The 21,176-nt window shown below is 41.1% G+C and overlaps 1 protein-coding gene across 3 annotated transcripts in view; it reads right to left on the bottom strand.

Annotated features, from left to right (window-relative positions):
• Positions 1-21,176, bottom strand: part of LOC129733885 (tachykinin-like peptides receptor 86C) — a 230,652-nt gene that overhangs the window by 171,987 nt on the left and 37,489 nt on the right. For all 3 annotated transcript variants that reach the window (XM_055695465.1, XM_055695466.1, XM_055695464.1), the window contains exons 3-4: positions 6,193-6,790; positions 3,525-3,670 (exon numbers count right to left, since the gene is read on the bottom strand). In XM_055695465.1, the coding sequence (XP_055551440.1) occupies positions 3,525-3,670; positions 6,193-6,386 (340 nt within the window). In that variant the 5' untranslated portion in view covers positions 6,387-6,790. The remainder of the gene's footprint in view (positions 1-3,524; positions 3,671-6,192; positions 6,791-21,176) is intronic.

The following is a 21,176-nucleotide window of genomic DNA, read 5'->3' as shown; positions in this document are numbered from 1 at the left end:
AACGCGTGTGTGTATGTGTAAGTAACGTGTGTGTATGTGTCTGTGTGTATGTATATGTGTGTGTGTCACTGTGTGTATGTGTAAGTAGCGTGGGTGTGTCTGAGTAGCGTGTGCGTGTGAGTAGTGTGTGAGTAGTGTGTGAGTAGTGTGTGTGTGTGTGTGTGTGTGTGAGTAGTCTGTGTGTGTGATTAGTGTGTGTGTGTGGGAGTAGTGTGTGAGTAGTGTGCGTGTGTGTGAGTATTGTGTGTGTGAGTAGTGTGTGTGTGAGTAGTGTGTGTGTGAGTAGTGTGTGTGTGTGTGTTTGAGTAGTGTGTGTGAGTGTGAGTAGTGTGTGAGTGTGAGTAGTGTGTGTGTGTGTGTGTGTGTGTGTGTGTGTGTGTGTGAGTAATGTGTGTGTGAGTAGTGTATGTAAAACATGTGTGTGCAAAAATGCATTTATCCGTGGTAAATATATTTATGACAGAATACTTGAATTGGCAACAAGTTGATTATTTTTCCTATTGGTACTTCAATTGGTACTTCATTGATAGTGACCATAATTTTATGCTAGTTATTTTCAGCACTGAGCTTGTTTTGCGTTTATTTGTAACATGGGACTGACCAAAATTCATATTTTTCAAATCAATTTAGCAACAAAAAGCTTTTTCTTGTGATTTTTTGAGAACACGGCGTATGTGAAGAAGTTTTTGAGATTTAAACAAAAAGTGATGAGAAATTACATGGGTTTGTTATGCATTTGTGGGCAGTTCATGTGGGTATTGGTATTTGTATGCTGTGGTTTATGACAGGTGTATGTGTTTTTTTGTGAAATGTTCATGGATTATTGTGTATGGTATTTGTACGTTTGGTGTGTGTTATATACTATGGCTTTGGTAGAATTGAACCTTTATACCCACCATAGTCCCACGGCAAGCCTACGTTTGTGCACTCAAGCACATACCTTTTAACTTTTTTGCCATTGCTACACAGGATATCACAGCAAGCAGTTGATGTCTACTCTTGAAATCTGTGCCAGGTGTGCTCGCATGTGATTGGTGCATTGTTCGTGGAAAATCGACCTTGAAACTTTTATTAAAATTTCACTGTTTAACAATGAAGTGATAATGATAAATGAAGAATCATAAAACTGTTCATCGTTTTATCAATTCAACGTCATATTGATTATTATGATCCATCATGTGGCTACATCAGTATTACCGTTTGAAATCTTTCATCCCGACGTTGCACCTTGGTTTTAGTTTCTGCAGAATGTATCTCGATATAGTGCGATTAGACGTAGTCCTACGTCAAAAATACTACAAGGTATACAGCCCTAGGGGTTGTATGAAATGGTGACGTAGGACTAAATATGTATATTATATGCTGCGATAAACTGTTCATAGGCAACACTACCGTTCAAATTTGATGGTCGTTATTATAAAAATAACGATGCATGAATACATGAAAATTTCACATTAGTAGTAGTTGTGAAAATTCTCATAACTCTTATTTTCAAGAATTCATAGTTCTGAAAAGAACTGATTCTAAAATCTTCAGCTCGAAATGTGTTCTACAGAACGTTGATGATCGCACCACCACCAGTAGCATGGAATATTTTGCTTGGCCGCTCAAAATAAAATTTGCTCTCTGCTGTGCCCTTCAATAGCTGTGCCAGCAAAATATCCTGCAATATACGATGGTGCCTGTTGCTGCCGTATGCAAAATAAAGGTAAGGTGTTCCGCAGTGCCTGGACGTTGACTCGTATGCAGCTCTCGTTTCCTAATGTCGCGTACCTCTAACAGCTTTACTCCACTCACTATTGTGTGACAAACTAGACTGAAGCTGAATTTTCTGCACGCTGCCTTTGTATCGAGTTCAGCATAGATTTTTGCCATGTGTTCGTGGCCACGCAGCTTAGAGAAAGACAAACGGAACAAAACACTTTTTCGAGTCAGAATATGTAGGCAGTAGAATTTATTCCGTCCATGTTATTGTTATCCGTGCTCGGGAAACAAGGGAATAGCAAAGAAAATGTATGGAAAAGCTTGACCTTGGAACTTTTCACCTTTTTTTCACCTGTAAAGCAACAATGTTAAACATTATATCAAACAATTGTTATACATTTCATCTATCCACCGACATATAAATGACTAAGATGCATTATGTCGTTCGCTTATCGTTTGAAATCTGACGCAACATTTGCCAGTTTCATTTTCAATTTTACAAAATGTATTTTTTTTTTCTTCACAAATAATTTTACAAAAAGTCATCTAGTATAGAAAACAAAGACGTAGTCCTACGTCAAAACAACCTAAATTGTAGGCAATCTTGCGCCATTTGGCGTCATTAAAATGGTGTTCGTTGATTGGAATCTTCAATTGATTTTTGTTAAAATTTGCTAAATCAGTTTAATAATCTGAAAACAAGTGCTGACAGAGAAAAAGATAGTGAACAAGTTGATACGCACAAAAGTCGTATTTCACTTTACACATTTCGAGTATTTTGTGTTAATACACAGGAGACTGCATAAGCTGCTTGAAATGGCTTTTTTTCCTGTATAAACTTTCTCACTGCGACCAGAACCGTTGATCTATTGTGAGGAGAAAAAAATGGCTTCCTCACTCTATTTCCACTCTGTGCTTTGCGATAAAAAATTGTAGGTTATGTCATATGACGTAATATTTGTAAAGTGCTCTAGAGGCTGTGAAATATAATAAATGATTCCTAATTCTGAATATCTTAATATTGAAAATCAAAGATATTAATCTTCGTCATTGACATTTAGGTACATTTTTTTTTCTGAGTATTTTTAATGTTTTAACCCTAGAAAGATAGTCTGCATCAATTTGGCTCCTCGCTTTTAGTGACATTTCCCTTTTCTTCTTCTAATGCTTTTTCAAATGCGAATCAGTTCTCGTTTTTCGAAAAATTGAATTCTGGTATTTGTTATGTATCGATGTGTTAACACCGTGATGGTCCCTCATTATTGCATTTTAAACAAAAATTTGCATTTTAAATGATTTTAAATTCATGCATCAATTTAACGGATGAAATTATCTTTTCAAGGTTAAAAGAAGTCTTAGAACTATATTTTTCTTTATCAAAAAAACATTCATTTAAAACCAATAATTAAAAACCGGGAACGGTAAATACTGCACTCTTTTCCCCACACCGAATCAACCGAAAAAGAGAGATGCAAATGTCAGCCTGTTATACAGTTATCGTTACGTCTGGCAGATTCAAGCTGTGTTCATCGTCTAATGAATGTACAGGTGATCAACGAAAATAATCTCGAAAAAACATCAGATAGACGAATAAGCATTAACGGCCATAAAATTTCACCTTCAGTTCGTCCTCTGCCTACTGATTAAGGAGATAAAACAAAGAAAAATTAGAAACAAGATAGACTCCGCCGAACGCCGAAAACCGAATTAAACACTTCTTCGACGTCGATTCCCCCCCCGACAGTCGAACAGTAACGAGCTAAAACATTCAGAAACTAATCAAAATCAAGCCCATTTATCTAGGCTCGGCTTGGACTCACCTAAAATGATCCACAGCACGATACAATTCCCGGTGATGGCCACCAGCAGCATTGCACCGAACACGACACCCCAGGCCATCTTCTGTTGCCAGGGCAATTCATACGGGCTCTTCGTTGACGGAAACAAACACTCGGTGATGAATTCTCTGAAACCGGTGAAGCGAGACGCAGAAAAAAAGGGAAACATATATATTACACTATTAGGAATATTACCCATGCAGGATAAATGGATATCAAAAGCAACGCCTTCGGAGCGTTCATGTGGCAGCCTCCTTTCCGTATCCTGGAGATTAACTGTAATTTATGGAAGTCCGACCATTTTCATTCTGATTGTATTAGTTTGGCTGCCATAAGATATAATCACAGCGCGTGCCTGAAAAAGTTTTCTTCTTCATCATAACATTTTTATAGCTTCGGATTGTTTCTCGCATGGAAAAAGTAGCATTAGGTTCCATACATTTTTCATCATGTTTGGGAAGAAACCAAATTCTGCCCTATTGTGGTTGACCTTTACGAATTCCACCAGTCGACTTTAGTCAGGTATAATTTTATTACCTTTTTGTCAAACATTCGGTTGTCTACTGTTGATGAAAGCAGCGTAATTGTGTTCCCGGTGCGATAATGATAACGAGATTTATTTACTTCGACCTTAATGGGCCCCCATTACCAGTGCGAGAATTACAGGAGAAACAACGACAGCCAAGATCCGTCAAGGTCAACAGCAGCACTTTTGAGACTAGATTGTGTTGTTTTTCTACTAAAGTTCAGTTGCCGTGAATTGATGTGTAGGGAGCGGAAACGATGCTAACGAACATTGATTGAATCAAGTGTAATTAGTGTTTGACAGTGCACCCCCATGAAATATTAGTTCAATGGATGCGCACGGTCATTATCATACGAAACCATCCGTCAAAATTAGTACTGTATTGAGTGACAACATTGAACAAACAACCGAAATCAATATGATTATCGCACCACAAACTATAATCAGTCAATGTTTAGATTTTTGATTTATTATTCGATGTAAAGCTTGATTAATTAGTCAATCCAACATTCTCAGCGTAATTAATGAAAAATGGAGGAGCGGCCACACGGTATATTATGAAAAGCCTTCCTCTGTGTTGTCACGATCTAACAAACCTGTATTCATGAATTATAACGGTCCCGTAGTCAGTTTGTCGAAGAGTAGCGGAAGGGCTTAGTTCCGGAAACCGAACAGTCTTGTCCGTTTGCAATATTATTCATGCAGATTAGATGCACGATCCACTCGAACAGTCGGTTGGGATTTCAGTTCAGTATTCTGAATGTGAGTGCCATGAAGGCACTTGTCAAGCGAAAATCAGTCCCCGCAACTGCTGCAGCAGGAAGAACTGGTGTGCAATAAATTGCATCTCATTGTTAACTGAACATTCTTGCGACTGCACAAAAACGGACGCAGCCTTTGAAGTATCAAACGTATAACATTTTAATATAGTCAGATGGTCATGTGGGATGGATAAAGTTACATGCAATAAAATATTCCCGAGGTGTGGGTCGCAAACCAGGACAAATCTGTGCAATTTCTGAGGGCGTTGCTGAGTGAAATTTGATTTCGAGTAATATTTTACTTTTCTTTTGACAGAACAGTTTCAGATGGGCGAACCGGTCTTTGATCCATCTAGCGTACTATATACCCAAATTGCAAGTTGCGATAGTAGCACTCGTTAACGCGTGTTTAATGTAATTTATATGAGTTTCATTTCATACTATCACTACTGCCCAGCAAGCGTCGGATTCGTACATATATTACATTTCCAGTTGAAACTTAATGGGATAGCATTTAAATTCTGGATGTAGAATTTTGTATCATGATTGGAACAAAGAAGTTTCAAAACGTCGAGAATGAAATGAAAAAAAATCAAGAATGTTTTAAACACAAAAATGCAGAAAAATAAAAAATATCACAAATATGAAATATGTCGAAAAATATCAAAATCAATTTTTTCAATTTTTTTGACCCATGTTGGTCCATTATGGTTAACACCGACATGGAATTAATCTCGAATGATTGGTCCCCAAACCATTCTACACCAATGTTACGCAATACGCCAGCTGTCGAGTGTTACGAGGCGTTTCTTGCGTTTCTCATCATGGAAAGGCTATAATATCGCATAGATTCGTCTCAGTCGAACAAATTTTGGCAATCTCAGTTACAGCAATCAATCAATTCATTCTGTCTTTAGGTAATATGCCAATGCGCGCAGTATGGATTATGGATTTCTAGCAGAAGATGCTTGTGGTGCGTGCTTTTCAAAACTGATTATAATCATTGTGAGGAAGCAATGTATTCACCGTCTAGGTGGATTAAGGTAGTGTTTTTCATTTCTCTCACAAACACGCAAAATGAACAATTAAAAATTAAATTTCCGCAATGCTCAGGTCGGTAAATTTCTCGTATGAGATTAACCCTCAATTAATACCAGGAAAAAGCTGCTGTAAATGTTACGTATAATTGAGGTGATCAATTATTCTGACGGTGATGTTATCAGTAGTAGGAGTGTTGCTGGAACTAATTAATTTTACAACTTCCGCATATCTGGATTTGGCGAGAGGTTACCCGACATTGTCAATTAAAGGTCATTGGAATAAATGCATTGGAATAAATGCATTCATCAAAGCTATCAATTACCTAAGCGTCATCGAATCGGTTCCCGTTGGAGGATGGTTCCTGGCCCGCATAATCATCTCGCCTAGAACATCGAGAATTTCACTCCGGTTAAATTCACCAATCACTGTGGCGTTGTACTCGGTGGACCACGGAAACCGCTGGGTGCTCGTTTGAGTACAGTTGATTAAGCGTTCCAGTTCAACTATGTCACTCATTTTGGGGTCAAACACGCACACACACTCTCACAGATTCCAATCCCCTGGAGCCTACAAGCACCGAACACAATTTAGCACGTTCGCTTGAAGGTACACCACTAATCACTGTTGGCTTCGGTTATCCCAAACACCCATAAACAAGCCAAGCGAATAGATAGTTCTTTTTGCTTCTTCAATATTTCGGCTGATTATTCCTAGCATCCTCAGGGGCTACAGCAGCAATTCGTACTTGAACGCATATTTTTACAGCCAGCAGCCTATTGTCGGATCGAACGATGATTTTCTGTACCCAAACACCGGAAATCGCCGACAGCAGCAGAAGCCGTGTTGATTTTACTTGACGCAAAACGTGAACACCTCCTCCTCGCGTAGCATCTTTTCACCGTCGAAGAACATTTTTCGATCTGAAACGAGCATACGAAACGATTTGTTATTTTTAGTTGTTTGTGCAGGTCCACAGCTGAATAGGAAAACAGAATTATGGAGGCAGAGAGAAAGAGCAGTACGGAAAAATAACATACAACATATAATATTCAGTTATGATCCGGAAACCGAGAAATTTTCGCCATTGTTGGCATAATATCTGCACCGCGGGTGTAGCTTGCATATTGTATTCAATGACAGCTTATTTTTATTCAATGGAATAAATTATTTTTGGATAAAGTATTTATCCACGAATTGGGATGTTTTGCTTTTTTCTTCGTGAATTACACTGGTCATCAAAAGCGAAAATAAATATGCCCTAAAGCTCTGAGTAGATAAAATGAAAGACTATGCCGTTCCTGTGAATTTTGACGCCCCAAGTAAACTCGGAAGTGCGTCAAAAAGCCACAGAGTTAATAAGCATCCAAAGAATTTACGCACTTTCGAGCTGACGCATACATAGAAACTGATTTTATGTAGGGGTGTTCCACAAAAAACTCGATTTAGTCGTGTCCAGCGTACAGATAGGACATCGCAGTATTCACTAATTGTTTTTCTTTTAAATTTTTCCACAATTTTGCTGAAGAAAGCAATCTGGTAAATTGAAAACTGGACAAAATATTTTTTTTATCTAACTGTTAGGTGGATTGATCAAAAAACCGACAACGCCAAAAGTAAGGCCTTGTTCCACGAAACAATTTTGCTGAAGACATTGAGTACATAAAATCAATTTTTCACAGTCAAATCTAAAACGATCACGATTTTTCGAGTTTAGACCACTGCGTAACTTACCACTGAGTAACTTTGTAAAAAAAAGTTTTGCTCTATCTTTGAAAAGAACCGATTTGTATTGAAAAAACACATTTTCTGCTTTAATTATATGATTTCAAGTTTCACCTTAAAACTGTCTTTGAACAACTTTTAGAGCTTTTTAAGAGAAATAATTTGCAATGCTGATATCGTAGGTATTTCAATTCAACTCAAAGTTATTATTGTTTTTCATCAAAATATATGCGTTTTTCATTTGTTTGTCATTCTTTTTGGGGCAAATATAAAAAATACCTCTTGGTCTCATTTTGAAGGGGATGCTTAACTCTATAAATGGAGGAATTTTCAAAAATATGTTATTTTTTAATTTGAGTAAATTCAATTTAAAAACATGACAAAAATTTCAATAATTTTATGTATTATCCTCGTAAAAGCACGTAATTTTTTTTTTTGGTTTTTTTTTATAACTAGAAATAATTTTCTTTAATTTGATCTAAAAAGATTGAAAATCGATCAACGGGTTCAAAAATTATGATTTTTTTAAATTAAATGCATCGAACACAGTCGATTTTATGGTCACCCTATTTCGAAGTTGGTCACGCGAAGTGCTTCAATTGTGCTCAAAATCGCAGGGATGGATCTATGTTGAAAATAATCAAACCCGTATTTTTTCGTTAGGTTGTTAGGGGGACTAGCCCCGAAATAGGGTGACCATTAAAAAAACGACTGTGTTCGATGTATTTAATTTAAAAAAATCATAACTTTTGAACCAGTTGATCGATTTTCAATACCAAATACCAAAAAAATAAATCTACTGGCTTTTGCGAGCATAATATATAAAATTATTGAAATTTTTATCATGTTTTTAAATTGAATTCACTCAAATTAAAAAAATAACATATTGTTAAAAAATTCCTCCATTTATAGAGTCAAGTATGCTCTTCAAAATGAGACCAAGAGATATTTTTTATGTTTGCTCCAAAAAGAATGACAAACAAATGAGAAACGCATATATTTTGATGAAAACATTAATAACTTTAATAGAATTGAGAAATTTACGATTTCAGCATTGCAAATTGTTTCTCTTGAAAAGCTCTAAAAGTCGTTCAAAAAGAGTTTTAAGGTGAAACTTGAAATAAAATAGTTAGATCACAAAATGTGTTTTTTCAATATAAATCGGTTGTTTTGAAAGATAGAGAAAAACTTTTTTTTACAAAGTTACTTAAAATTAATGGAGCTATAACATTGTAAGACAAGTTTTTCTTCTATCTACAAAGAGAAAAAAGTTATCTAACTTGAACTTGATTGCATCGAAAATTTTGGACATTTTAATTTTTGATAAATTTTTAATGAGCGCTTTATCATATGTTACAGCTTTATAGAAGAAAGTTTTTCTCTAAAATATTGCTATAGAGCTCTAGACCCAAATTTCCCCCTAAATTTGGTTTCTGGACCATTATGCACTGTGGGATTTTCAAATGAATCTTTCCACCAATTGTAAATGTCTTGATATATAACCCTTGGAATGTGTAGAAACTATTTTGAAAGTATTTCATAAAATGGTGGTTGAAAAACATGCTTTACGATAAGTATTTCTTCGTTTTTATATCCCTTTCTTGTACTTTAGTACCTTCAAACGGGCATTACCCAACAATGTATCGTACGATGATTTTGAAATTTCGACCAGAGATTCTGAACGTCATAACGAATCGAATGGTGTACTCAGATTCTTTAGTGCATTTTTTTACAATAACGGTCTGTGGGAGCACCGTGTGTTATTTCGAAAAAATAAAATCGGAAAAAATGAACTCTCTGGGATTTAAAAAATTTTTGAGCTGAAAAATTTATTTCATTTGTCCTATTCTCATTTTTACTTCAGTTTCAATCTTACTTCACGGAGCTAATTTTTGTCACCGCACTTTAAGAACTAGTCAGCCTATACATTAGAGAGACGTCGAGACACTCACCGTTAAGGCAGCTGTCAACATCAAAACGGGCGATCTGTATAATTTGGCATAGCCGTTATCCGTTTTGATGTTGACAGTTTCCTTAACGGTGAATGTCTCGGCGTTTCTCTGGTGTATAGGCTGAATATTAACAACCAGTTCGCGAGAGGCGCAACCGCATGTTGTTTTGATGTTCTCCGATTGGGCTGAAATTTTCAGTGTTTGTTTGTCTATTCAAGGTAGGAAGCTTAGCAATTTTTTCTAAATAACTTTGAGTAAAATTGAGATATTTACGATGTCAGCATTGCAAATTGTTTCTCTTAAAAAGCGCTAAAAACCGTTCAAAGACAGTTTTGAGATGAAACTTGAAATGAAAAAGTTAGAGCGTAAAATATGTTTTTTCAATATAAATCGGTTGTTTTCAAAGATAGAGAAAAATTTTTTTTTTACAAAGTTAATGGAGATTTTTACAATTTTTACAATGAATTTTTACAATTAATGGAGCTATTACATTGTAGAACAAATTTTTCTTCTATCAACAAAGATGACAAAATTAGATACTTGATTGCATCGAAAATGTTGGTCACCCTAATTTTTGATAATTTTTCAATGAGCCCTTTATCATATGTAACAACTTTGTAGTAGAAAGTTTTTCTCTAAAATGTTGCTATAGAGCTCTAGACCCAAAATTTCCCTCTAAATTTGGTTTCTGGGCCATTGTGGATTGTGGAAAAAGCCATTTTCGCGTTACATTTCATTCGAACGGGCCTAAAAGATAGAAAAAAAAAATCTGATATCCAGATATCCGACTATTCGATTATCCGTATCCGGATATCCGGACATCCGAATAGTATTCGTTTACACATCCGTGATTCGAGCGTCGGAAAACCGGATCACGAATATATCCGGTTAAAAGTCCCAGCACTACTTTTTACTATTTGGACGGAGTCTGCCGTCCCAAATTGTTTCAGTAGCTCTAGGGGGCTCGTCTTGTTCCCTTTCATTTGGCATGTTGTGAGTAACTTCATTTTCTTCATTTGGCTGTTCTGCCATTATTGTTGCTTCCAATTCACTTCCGTGTTGTGATTTGTTTTCCTCCGTTAGGTCTTTTGTAGGTATTTCTAGCTCTACTGGTAGTGGTGCTAGCACTCTCACATTCCTCTTATAGATTCCACCAGTTGAGGTGCGAACCGTTGCTACCCTGACCATGTCATCCGGGCCTTTATGTACTTCTATTACGATGCCCATAGGCCAATTTGCTACTGGCACATTATCATCTCCTATAAGAACAATTTCTCCTACTTCCAAGTTTCGATGCTGACGAGTCCACTTAGCGTAGTCTCGAAGCTGATGAAGATATTCGTCTCTCCAACGCTTCCAAAATTGTTGTGCTTGATGACATATTCGCTTCCACCTTGTATTCAGGTTGAAGGAGCCCTCTTCTTTATTGGCACCGCGTATAATGGTCTGCCGATCAAGAAATGAGCTGGTGTGAGTGGCTCCAGTGCGTCTAAGCTTGTGAGGACCGTTGTTAGCGGCCGGGAGTTCATTATTGCTGCTATTTGATGGAAGAGCGTTTGTAGCTCTGATAAACTGAATTGCGCGCCTCGTCCGGCGTCTTTGAACAAGCGCTTGGCCGTTTTTATGTTGGCTTCCCAAAGTCCGCCGAAATTGGGACTTCGCGGAGGTATGAATGAAAAGTTAATTCCCTTGTCTGCGGCCATATAGATTATTCTGCACTGGAATTGCTCGTTATTGTATATCTTCCTCAATTGAGTTAGCTCTCTGCATGCTCCAACGAAATTGCGTCCATTGTCTGAGTATATGATTTGTGGTCTTCCTCTCAATGATGTAAATCTAATGAGAGCGGCTATGAATGCTCCCGCTGATTGATCTTCCACGACTTCCAAGTGTATGGCCTTTGTAGCTAGGCATACGAAAATGCATACGTAGACTATGCTTTTCGTCCTTGACTTACTGCTTGCAGTCACGGTAAATGGACCGCATAAGTCCACCCCTGTGTGTGTGAACACGGGTGATGGGTTCACCCTCGGGTGCGGTAGTTGGCCCATTTGTTGGGCTAATTGTCGTGGTCGATTTCTTCTGCATAGTATACATCTGCTAATTACCCCTTGAATGGTTTTGCGCATGTTGCGCATCCAGTATTTTCTTCTCATTTGAACCAATATCATATCAGTTCCTGCGTGTAGCAATTCTTCGTGTACTTGTCGAATAATCACCTTGGTGAATGGGTGAGAATTCGGCAGTAATATTGGTGCTCTCTGCGAGCTGGGCATGTCGGCCATGCACAGTCGACCTGTCACATGTATAAGTCCGTTCAATAATTTAGGCCTTACATGTTGAAATCTATCTTTCGGAGTCAGTGCCTTTTCTTCTCTTAACGTCTGAGTTTCTTCGGGGAAACTTGTCAGCTGCATTACTCTAATGGTTAGGTTCAGTCCATCTTCTAGATCTTCGGTTGATAGAGGACCAATCTTTCGCTCAGCAACTAGCCCTCTGTTTTTTAACTTCGATGATTTGGCCATAAAGTTGTTAATAGCGCTGTTTAGGATAGCAAAATGTTTGCGTGTTCTCTTGAATGAGTTGTGGTATTTGAGATGTTCTATATAATCTTCCGTCGGTTCAGCCCTTGTAGCTGCTATAGTCACAGTTTGTAATTCCTCTTCCAGTGCTTCGTTGCTTTCTCCGAGTTGGTGGGACTGAGGATAGTCGCCTTTCAATAGAAATTCTGGTCCGTTCAACCAAAAACTTCGTTTGTTTCCGACTAGTTGTCCAACGGTAACTCCTCGTGACACTAGGTCTGCTGGATTGCTACCTGATCTAACATAATGCCAATTTTCGATGGCTGTGAGGTCTTGAATCTTTTTTGTTCGATTCCTTATGTAGATCTTCCATCTTGACGTTGGGGACCTTATCCACGTCAAGGCTACTTGCGAATCACACCAATAATATTCTGCGGTGATTCTGTTCTTGAGAATGCCCTTGATGCGGGCGCTGACCTCGGCTAATAGCACTGCGGCTCGTAGTTCTAATCGTGGTAGTGTTATTTCCTTCTTTGGTGCTACCCTGGATTTCGCACACAGTAAGTGTGATGCTCTTCCTTGGCCTGATTTTGTTACCATATAAATGGCGCACCTTTGTAGATGCATCAGAGAACCTATGAAGTTCTAGAAATTGAGCTGAACTTGGGTAGGCTTGCCTTGGCAATTCAAGCTGCTTTAGATCTTCCAGTTGGATTTGAAAGCTATTCCATGCTACGAGTATGTTGGTGGGAACCGGATCGTCCCAATCCAGATCTTCCTTCCATACTTTTTTCAATAATAGTTTGGCTGTCAGCGCTAGTGCGCTAGTGCGCTACATTTAGCGCGATGGATATAGATCCCTCGCCTCCCGTGCCACCATCCCCGAACCCCCCTGACCCTGACCCTTCTGTTACCCCCTCCCCTGTTCATTCTCCAGTCCCCCCTCGCCCCAGGCTTTACCCGGACGGATCTCAACAGGGCAGCTATACTGTTTATTTTCGTCCAAAGGCAGGAGTGAATTCAAAGCGATTAAACATACTGCAAATTTCTAAAGACCTGACGAAGGGGTACAAGGCCGTGACCGAAAATTGCAAGGTCCGACCTAACAAGCTCCGTGTCGTGGTCAGTGATCTGGCACAGGCCAATGCTATCGCTTGCTCTGAGCTCTTCACACGCGAGTATCGCGTTTACATACCCGCACGAGACGTGGAGATCGACGGTGTCATAACCGATTCGAGTCTGTCTGTCGAGTGTATCCTAAAAAGCGCAACCGGTTGCTTCAAAAATACCGAAACACAGGCGAAGATTTTGGATTGTAAGCAATTGCGGTCCATGTCTCTCGTCGGCGGTAAAAAAGTTTACACTCCGTCAGACTCGTTTCGCGTTACGTTTGCCGGATCTGCACTCCCTAGCCACGTCTCGATCGACCGGGTTCGTCTGCCTATGCGATTGTATGTACCCCGTGTTATGAATTGCACCAATTGCAAGCAGTTAGGCCACACAGCTGCCTACTGCTGCAATAAGGCACGATGTAGCAAGTGTGGGAAGACTCATGCAGAAGATTCTTGCAGTGTTAATGCTGAAAAATGTATTCACTGTGGGGAAAACCAGCATGAGCTCTCCACATGCCCGGTGTATATGCAGCGCAGAGATAAAATCAAGCGGTCACTTAAGGAGCGTTCAAAGCGTTCTTACGCTGAGATGCTGAAGAAGACCGTGACCACTTCTACCATAACATCGAACCCCTTTGATCTGTTGCCCTCTGATGAAACCGATTCTGACGATTCATCAGCGGGAACATCTTATGCCAATCCTGGGGAGTCTAGGAAGAGGAAAAATGTTTCTTCTCCTAAACTTCCCCGTAAAGGTCCTAAGATTTCCCAAAGTGTAATGAAAAGTACGAACAAACCAAACAGTGCTGCGGAAAAACCGAAGCAAACTCCTCCTGGGCTTGCAAATTTAAAGTCCCAGAAGGAGTTCCCAGCACTGCCAGGAACATCTAAAACCCCAGTTGTTCCTTTTGCACATCCAGTTGATGAAACAAACTCTGGATTAGTGAAATTTTCTGACATTGTGGACTGGATTTTTGAAAATTTCAATGTACCCGATCCAATTAAAATTTTTCTTACAGCATTCTTCCCAACAGTTAGATCATTTTTGAAGCAGTTGACTGCCCAATGGCCCCTCCTTGCAGCGATTGTATCCTTCGATGCCTAATTCAACTGCGTATATGAAGGATTCTATCTCTGTCTTACAGTGGAATTGTAGAAGTATTTTACCAAAAATTGATTCGTTTAAAGTTTTGATAAATAAAAACAAATGCGATGCATTTTCCCTTTGTGAAACTTGGCTTACTTCAAATATTGATCTCAACTTCCATGATTTTAATATTATTCGCCTTGATCGAGACACCCCATATGGAGGAGTACTTTTAGGGATTAAAAAGTGCTATTCTTTCTATCGTATTAACCTCCCCTCGATTCCAGGCATCGAAGTTGTCGCATGTCAAATGACAATACAAGGTAAAGAGCTTTGTATTGCCTCAGAGCACAGGTTGGGCAACGGCTGCTCTTTCATTTAATAGAACTTCTTCCCTCGCCACGTTTGATTTTGGGAGACTTCAACTCTCATGGCGTGGCTTGGGGTTCCCCATACAATGATAACCGCTCCTCTTTAATCTATAACCTTTGCGATGACTTCGACATGACTATTTTAAACAACGGTGAAATGACACGTATCCCGAAACCTCCAGCGCGCCCAAGCGCTTTGGATCTATCCTTATGTTCGACGTCGCTACGGTTGGATTGCACATGGAAGGTAATCCTTGATCCTCACGGTAGCGACCATTTGCCTATTCTTATTTCAATTAATAACGGGTCAACTCGCATGCGACCAATTGACAATCCGTATGACCTCACACGGAATGTCGAGTGGAAGTTATACGAGGAAATGATTCCAAAAGCGGTCGAGTCGATTCAACATCATCCACCATTTGAAGAATACAACCTCCTCGCGGGCTTGATTCTCGACGCCGCGTTGCAAGCCCAAACGAAGAAATATCCCGGCGTAACGATCAAAGAACGGCCTCCCACTCCGTGGTGGGACCAAGAGTGCTCCGATGTCTACACGCAAAGATCCGACGCGTTTAAGGCCTACCAGAAGGGAGGTATACCTGGCGACTATTTACGGTATTCGGAGCTTAATACCAAGCTTAAAAGTTTGGCTAAAGCAAAGAAACGCGGATATTGGCGTCGGTTCGTGAACGAGACGTCGAGGGAGACATCGATGAGCACTCTTCGGAACACAGCCCGAAGAATGCGGAATCGCGTAACGGTCAACGAAAGCGAGGAGTCTTCAAGTCGGTGGATATTTGATTTTGCCAGGAAAGTATGTCCGGACTCTGTTCCTGAGCAAAACATTGTTCGCGATGCGTCTCCGGGCCACGACGCGATAGAATCACCTTTTACGATGGCAGAATTTTCAGTTGCCCTCCTGTCCTGTAACAATAACGCGCCTGGGTTAGATAGAATCAAATTCAACTTGAATCTACCCGGCAATGCCAAGAGGCGCTTGTTGAACTTGTTCAATAAGTTCCTGGAGCAAAACATTGTACCGCAGGATTGGAGGCAAGGGAAGGTGATCGCCATCCAAAAACCAGGGAAACCAGCTTCTGATCACAACTCTTATAGGCCGATTGCAATGCTATCCTGTATCCGGAAATTGATGGAAAAAATGATACTCCGTCGTTTAGACCATTAGGTCGAATCAAATGGCCTACTATCGGATACTCAATTTGGCTTCCGCCGTGCCGAAGGGACGAATGATTGTCTTGCGCTGCTTTCAACAGATATTCAGCTGGCGTATGCTCGCAAAGAACAAATGGCGTCTGCGTTCTTGGACATTAAGGGGGCTTTTGATTCCGTTTCTATTGACATTCTTTCGGGCAAACTTCACCGACAAGGATTTTCTTCAATTTTAAACAATTTTTTGCACAATTTGTTGTCCGAAAAGCACATGCATTATACGCACGGCGATTTGGCAACTTTTCGCATTGGCTACATGGGTCTTCCCCAGGGCTCATGTTTAAGCCCCCTTCTTTACAACTTTTATGTCTCCCATAAGCTCGATAATCCTGCTTCTGTTTACGTCGCAGAATTGGCTGCAATTAAGTACACCCTAGGGATTATCGAAAAAATGTCCACGGACCATTATTTCATCTTTACGGACAGTCTCAGTTCCATTGAAGCTCTCCGATCGATGAAAGATGTTAAGCACTCTCCGTATTTCCTGGGGAAAATACGGGAACATCTGAGTGCTTTGTCCGAAAAATCGTTTCAGATCACTGCTCGATACTGGGCAATGAGAAAGCGGACTCTTTGGCTAAGGTGGGCGCAACAAACGGTGATATTTAATGAATTTTTAATGAATTTTTCGCACTTGTACGTCAGAATACGATCATCAGTTGTCAAAATGCTTGGACCAGAGGGGAATTGGGAAGGTGGTTACATTCCATAATCCCCAAAGTATCGACGAACCCGTGGTTCAAGGGGTTGGATGTAGGTCGGGATTTCATTTGCGTGATGTCCCGGCTTATGTCCAATCACTATAGATTTGACGCGCATCTCCGTCGTGTGGGGCTCGGGGAAAGTGGTATCTGTGCCTGTGGTGAAGGTTATCACGACATAGAGCATGTGGTTTGGTCATGCCCTGCACACCGTGATGCCAGGTCTAAATCAATAGCGTCCCTGCAGGCCGCTAGTAGGCAGCCGGCTGTTCCTGTTCGTGATGTCTTGGCGAGCCGTGACCTATCCTACATGTCCCTTATATACGTTTTCCTGAAATCCATCCACGCCTGGGGCGTTAATCCTATTCTCTTCCGCCTACATCCAACCAAACGACAAGAACACGTTAAGACCCCGGATCCGGAAACAGCAATCAGACCCGCACGATACTCTCAAGGCCCGAGGTAAACAACTCAATATGCCAGTCAGTAATATCTTGGCCCAGCAGCGGAACAAATTTAATATGCTGCTTACCTATGGCAATGAAAACCATCAAACAGCAAACCTGTGCTTTTAATGCAAAATATTCTAGCTATAAGTTAGATTTAGTTTCAGCTCGTAGTCGGCAGCGAGGATAAACAATTTGCTTTTAGTTATTATGATACTTTAGAAAGTAAGCTACCAGATATAATTGGCGCCGTTAAACATTGAATTGTATTTGTGCCGTGTCAAATAAATTATAGATGAAGAAAAAAAATAAAAAAACGCATTTTCCAAAAGTTGAAAATTTATCGACTTTTGATTTAAACAGAATGCCAAGTTACAACAGCATAATGTATCAACTACACGTTGTCTGCTAATTTTCAGAAGTTTTTTTCTTCTAAACTACTGATGAAATCGTGAGCTCCGGAATAAACCACTAAACATCTTCAGCACGCGAAATTCTCTGTTACCCAACTACTGCAGCATAATATTAAGGCAACACAAAAGGCAACCATTTTATTGGAAGAATTATCCGTTGCTGCAGAGCGCTAATAGAGTACGAACAACGTCGCAAAATGTGCCAAAAGTCACGTTTTCCCTGTATCAAAACTATCATTCTAACACCCGCCACACAGCAAAAAGTTACTGGTGTATGCTACGGAAAGTTACAATCAGCCAAAATTTGTCGAGTTACCGCAGCCTCCCCAGGGGCCTCCTAGCTGTAGCCGCAAACCGAACGTGTGCAAGATTCAGCACGCGTGATTTGTATGACCGCGATTTTTTTCCCCGTTCCCGGTGACAGGCAATCAACGGGTGTTGGAAAGTTTTATCCTACACTTAGCAGGGCATATTAATTTCGCAAACTCACTCGATGAAACTTATATATTTGTGATTCCTCGCAACGCCGGTTTCTGTATGAACAAGGTAAGTTAGAGATAGGTTAGCGACAGCCTATCTAGACTGATGCACACGTAACACCACACGTGTCTTACGGGATTTGCTTTGAGCCAGTGAGTTTTCCAGGAAAACCTAGGTTAGCTTGAACTATGTATGAGAAATTGCGACTTATTTTGTTTTATTCGCGGAACGTGAAATGGTTCGCTTAAGGAACTAACTCTCGATTGAAGTATCATGCCACATCGTTAAAGAAATATTATTGAACAAACTACGTGAGTCGATAACATGAGTAAACAATTTCTTACAAATCAAGTTGATTTTTTTCAAAAGTTCAACATTTGGTTGCGGCATAATTACGACAATTACTCCATCATCATTATCATCACTCGCCATCCAGCGGTAAACTGTTTCAAATGGTGTCACAATAATAGCTCAAAGAATCATCGTTCTGCAAACAGATCAAGTACGGACGATTTCCGTAAGAGCAACGGATGTGACTGCCTCAAATAAACGGTTCAAAGCACACACAAATCTGTGAAAAAAAGACATTTCGCACTGCTTCCTCGACACTCAAACTACCAGTGCGATATGATTGTGGTGTAGAGGCAGAAAGCATCTATTTGCGGGTACTCAGTTTCCACCGAAATGTCAAGCTGCCTCGTATTGACACTAATTTCAAACCAACATGGCGTGAAAAACAACCTACTTTGGAATGCTGCTCGTGCTCTATCCTTTTTGTGGAATTGAAACTTCCTCGGAAAGTTGCACAATAGAGTTCTAATTTTCCGAAGCACAGCGGAATATGCAACCGGCAACGAACTGTGAAAACTGTACTCTCTCTCTGATATAGGAAAGGGAAACGTGAAGAGGGTGGGAGAAACTGTGACGCACATCAGTCAGTTGTTGACTAAGGTCGTATACCATACTGTGTCGTTTTTCACTGCAACAGGTTTTCTCAAAATCCTGATTTTCCTTTATTTTAAAGCTGATAATCATCATGCTATGCCACAATTTTTTTTCGCAGTAAAATAAATTAAGCCAAGTAACCAAATAAATTCGCTGTTACCAAATCATACGAGTTGTTATGCAAAAATAATTGTTTTTAGAAAGTTCTACCCCTTTTCCGGCACAGAATAGCTTTCCTGACGAAGGATAGCGTTAGAGTAATTTTGGCAAAATAATCGGCAGCGCAGTGAAGTCAGCCACGCCACGAACTATCATTGGATTCAGTTGCGGCAGCCCAGTAGTGAAAATGTGACGTGGAGAAGTCGCTGTACAAACCAGTGGGGCCAGGTCTTGTTGGAAGCTTTGGCAAAGCTCAACTTAGACTTGGCTAACGTTGGTACAAAATGCACCTACAGTAGAAATGGTGCCGAATCGATTATCGATGTGACTTTCTGCAGCCCGGGACTGATCACGAACTGGAGGGTAGACGACAGCTACTCTGCGCCAGTGCCAATTCGAACCCGTGGGGTGACGCCTACAGGATCGTTATGACCAAGACTAGAGGTGCGCTAGCCCCGGCCGAACAATCACCAGCGATGCTAGAAACGATCATTCAGGGCCTCTTACCAAGCCACGAACCAAGTCCCTGGCAGCCGTGCAGAGGCAGATGATGCGGTAAGGGTGACAGAAGATGAATTAATCGAGATCGCAAACTCCCTGAAGGTAGGCAAGGCTCCGGGACCAGACGGAATCCCGAACTTGGCCATCAAAGAAGCCCCCGGGTTGTTCAGGGCGGTCATGCAGAAATGCCTTGACGACTGCCTCTTCCCGGACGTGTGGAAGCGCCACAGGCTGGTGCTGTTGCCGAAGGTTGGGAAACCACCAGGTGACCCATCGGCATACAGACCAATCTGCCTGCTGGACACGGCGGGCAAGGTGCTTGAGAGGGTAATCCTCAATAGACTGGTGAAATATACAGAAAGTGAGAACGGTCTATCAAGCAACCAGTTCAGTTTTCGAAAAGGTAGGTCCACGGTGGATGTAATTCTCTCCGTCACCAGAACGGCTGAGGTTGCAATCCAACGCAAAAGGAAAGGCATTCGTTACTGCGCGATCGTCACGCTTGACGTGAAGAACGCGTTTAACAGTGCCAGCTGGGACTCCATAGCCTTAGCGCTACAGAGTCTCAGAGTGCCGACGCCGCTGTATAAGATTCTGGGTAACTACTTTCAGAATCGAGTGCTAGTGTATAACACAAACGAGGGTCAGAAAAGCGTTCCGGTTACCGCAGGTGTACCGCAAGGTTCCATCCTGGGTCCGGTACTGTGGAACGCCATGTATGACGGCGTGTTCAAACTAACACTCCCTCCAGGGGTGGTGATCGTGGGCTTCGCCGACGACATAGCTCTTGAGGTCTATGGCGAGTCAATTAGAGAGGTAGAGTTAAAGGCCGCGCTATCAATACGCGTAGTGGAAGACTGGATGCACTCCAGGAAACTGGAGCTAGCACACCATAAGACTGAAGTTATTGTTGTAAATAACAGAAAGTCGGAGCAGGAGGCATCGATTAGTGCTGGTACATGCACTATCGCCTCGAAACGCTCGCTGAAGCTTCTGGGGGTTATGATCGACGACAAGCTCACGTTCGGGAGCCACGTCGATTATACCTGCAAGAAAGCTTCCATGGCTGTGGCAGCGCTATCTCGTATGATGGCAAACAGCTCGGCGGTCCGTAGCAGCAGGCGCAAAGTCCTTGCTAGCGTGACCACGTCCATACTCAGGTATGGAGGACCAGTGTGGTCCAAGGTATTGAGTACCTCGTGCCATCGCGGAAAACTCGAGAGTACGTACAGGCTAATGTGCCTAAGGGTCGCGTGCGCATACCGAACAGTGTCGTACGAGGCGGTTTGCGTCCTGGCTGGCATGATGCCCATCAGCATCATCGTCAAAGAGGATGTAGAGTGCTTCGACCAACGCGACACGAGGGGTATACGCAACACCATACGGTCATCTTCAATGGCCAGGTGGCAGCGGGAGTGGTCCAACTCTACAAAAGGTAGATGGACGCACCGACTCATTCCAGAGTTAGCATGCTGGATTAATAGGCGCCATGGGGAAGTAACCTTCCATCTGACACAGGTCCTGTCAGACCATGGCTGCTTTAGGCAGTACCTGCATAGGTTCGGGTACGCCGAGTCCCCTATGTGTCCCGCTTGTACGGGTGCGGAAGAAAACGCGGAGCATGTGTTCTTCACATGTCCGCGTTTCGAGCGGGTACGGTAC

Source organism: Wyeomyia smithii, chromosome 1 (genome assembly GCF_029784165.1).
Source record: "Wyeomyia smithii strain HCP4-BCI-WySm-NY-G18 chromosome 1, ASM2978416v1, whole genome shotgun sequence".
Lineage (NCBI taxonomy): Eukaryota > Metazoa > Arthropoda > Insecta > Diptera > Culicidae > Wyeomyia > Wyeomyia smithii.
The sequence above is the reverse complement of the archived record's forward strand: the minus strand, read 5'-3'. Positions and strand labels throughout refer to the sequence as shown.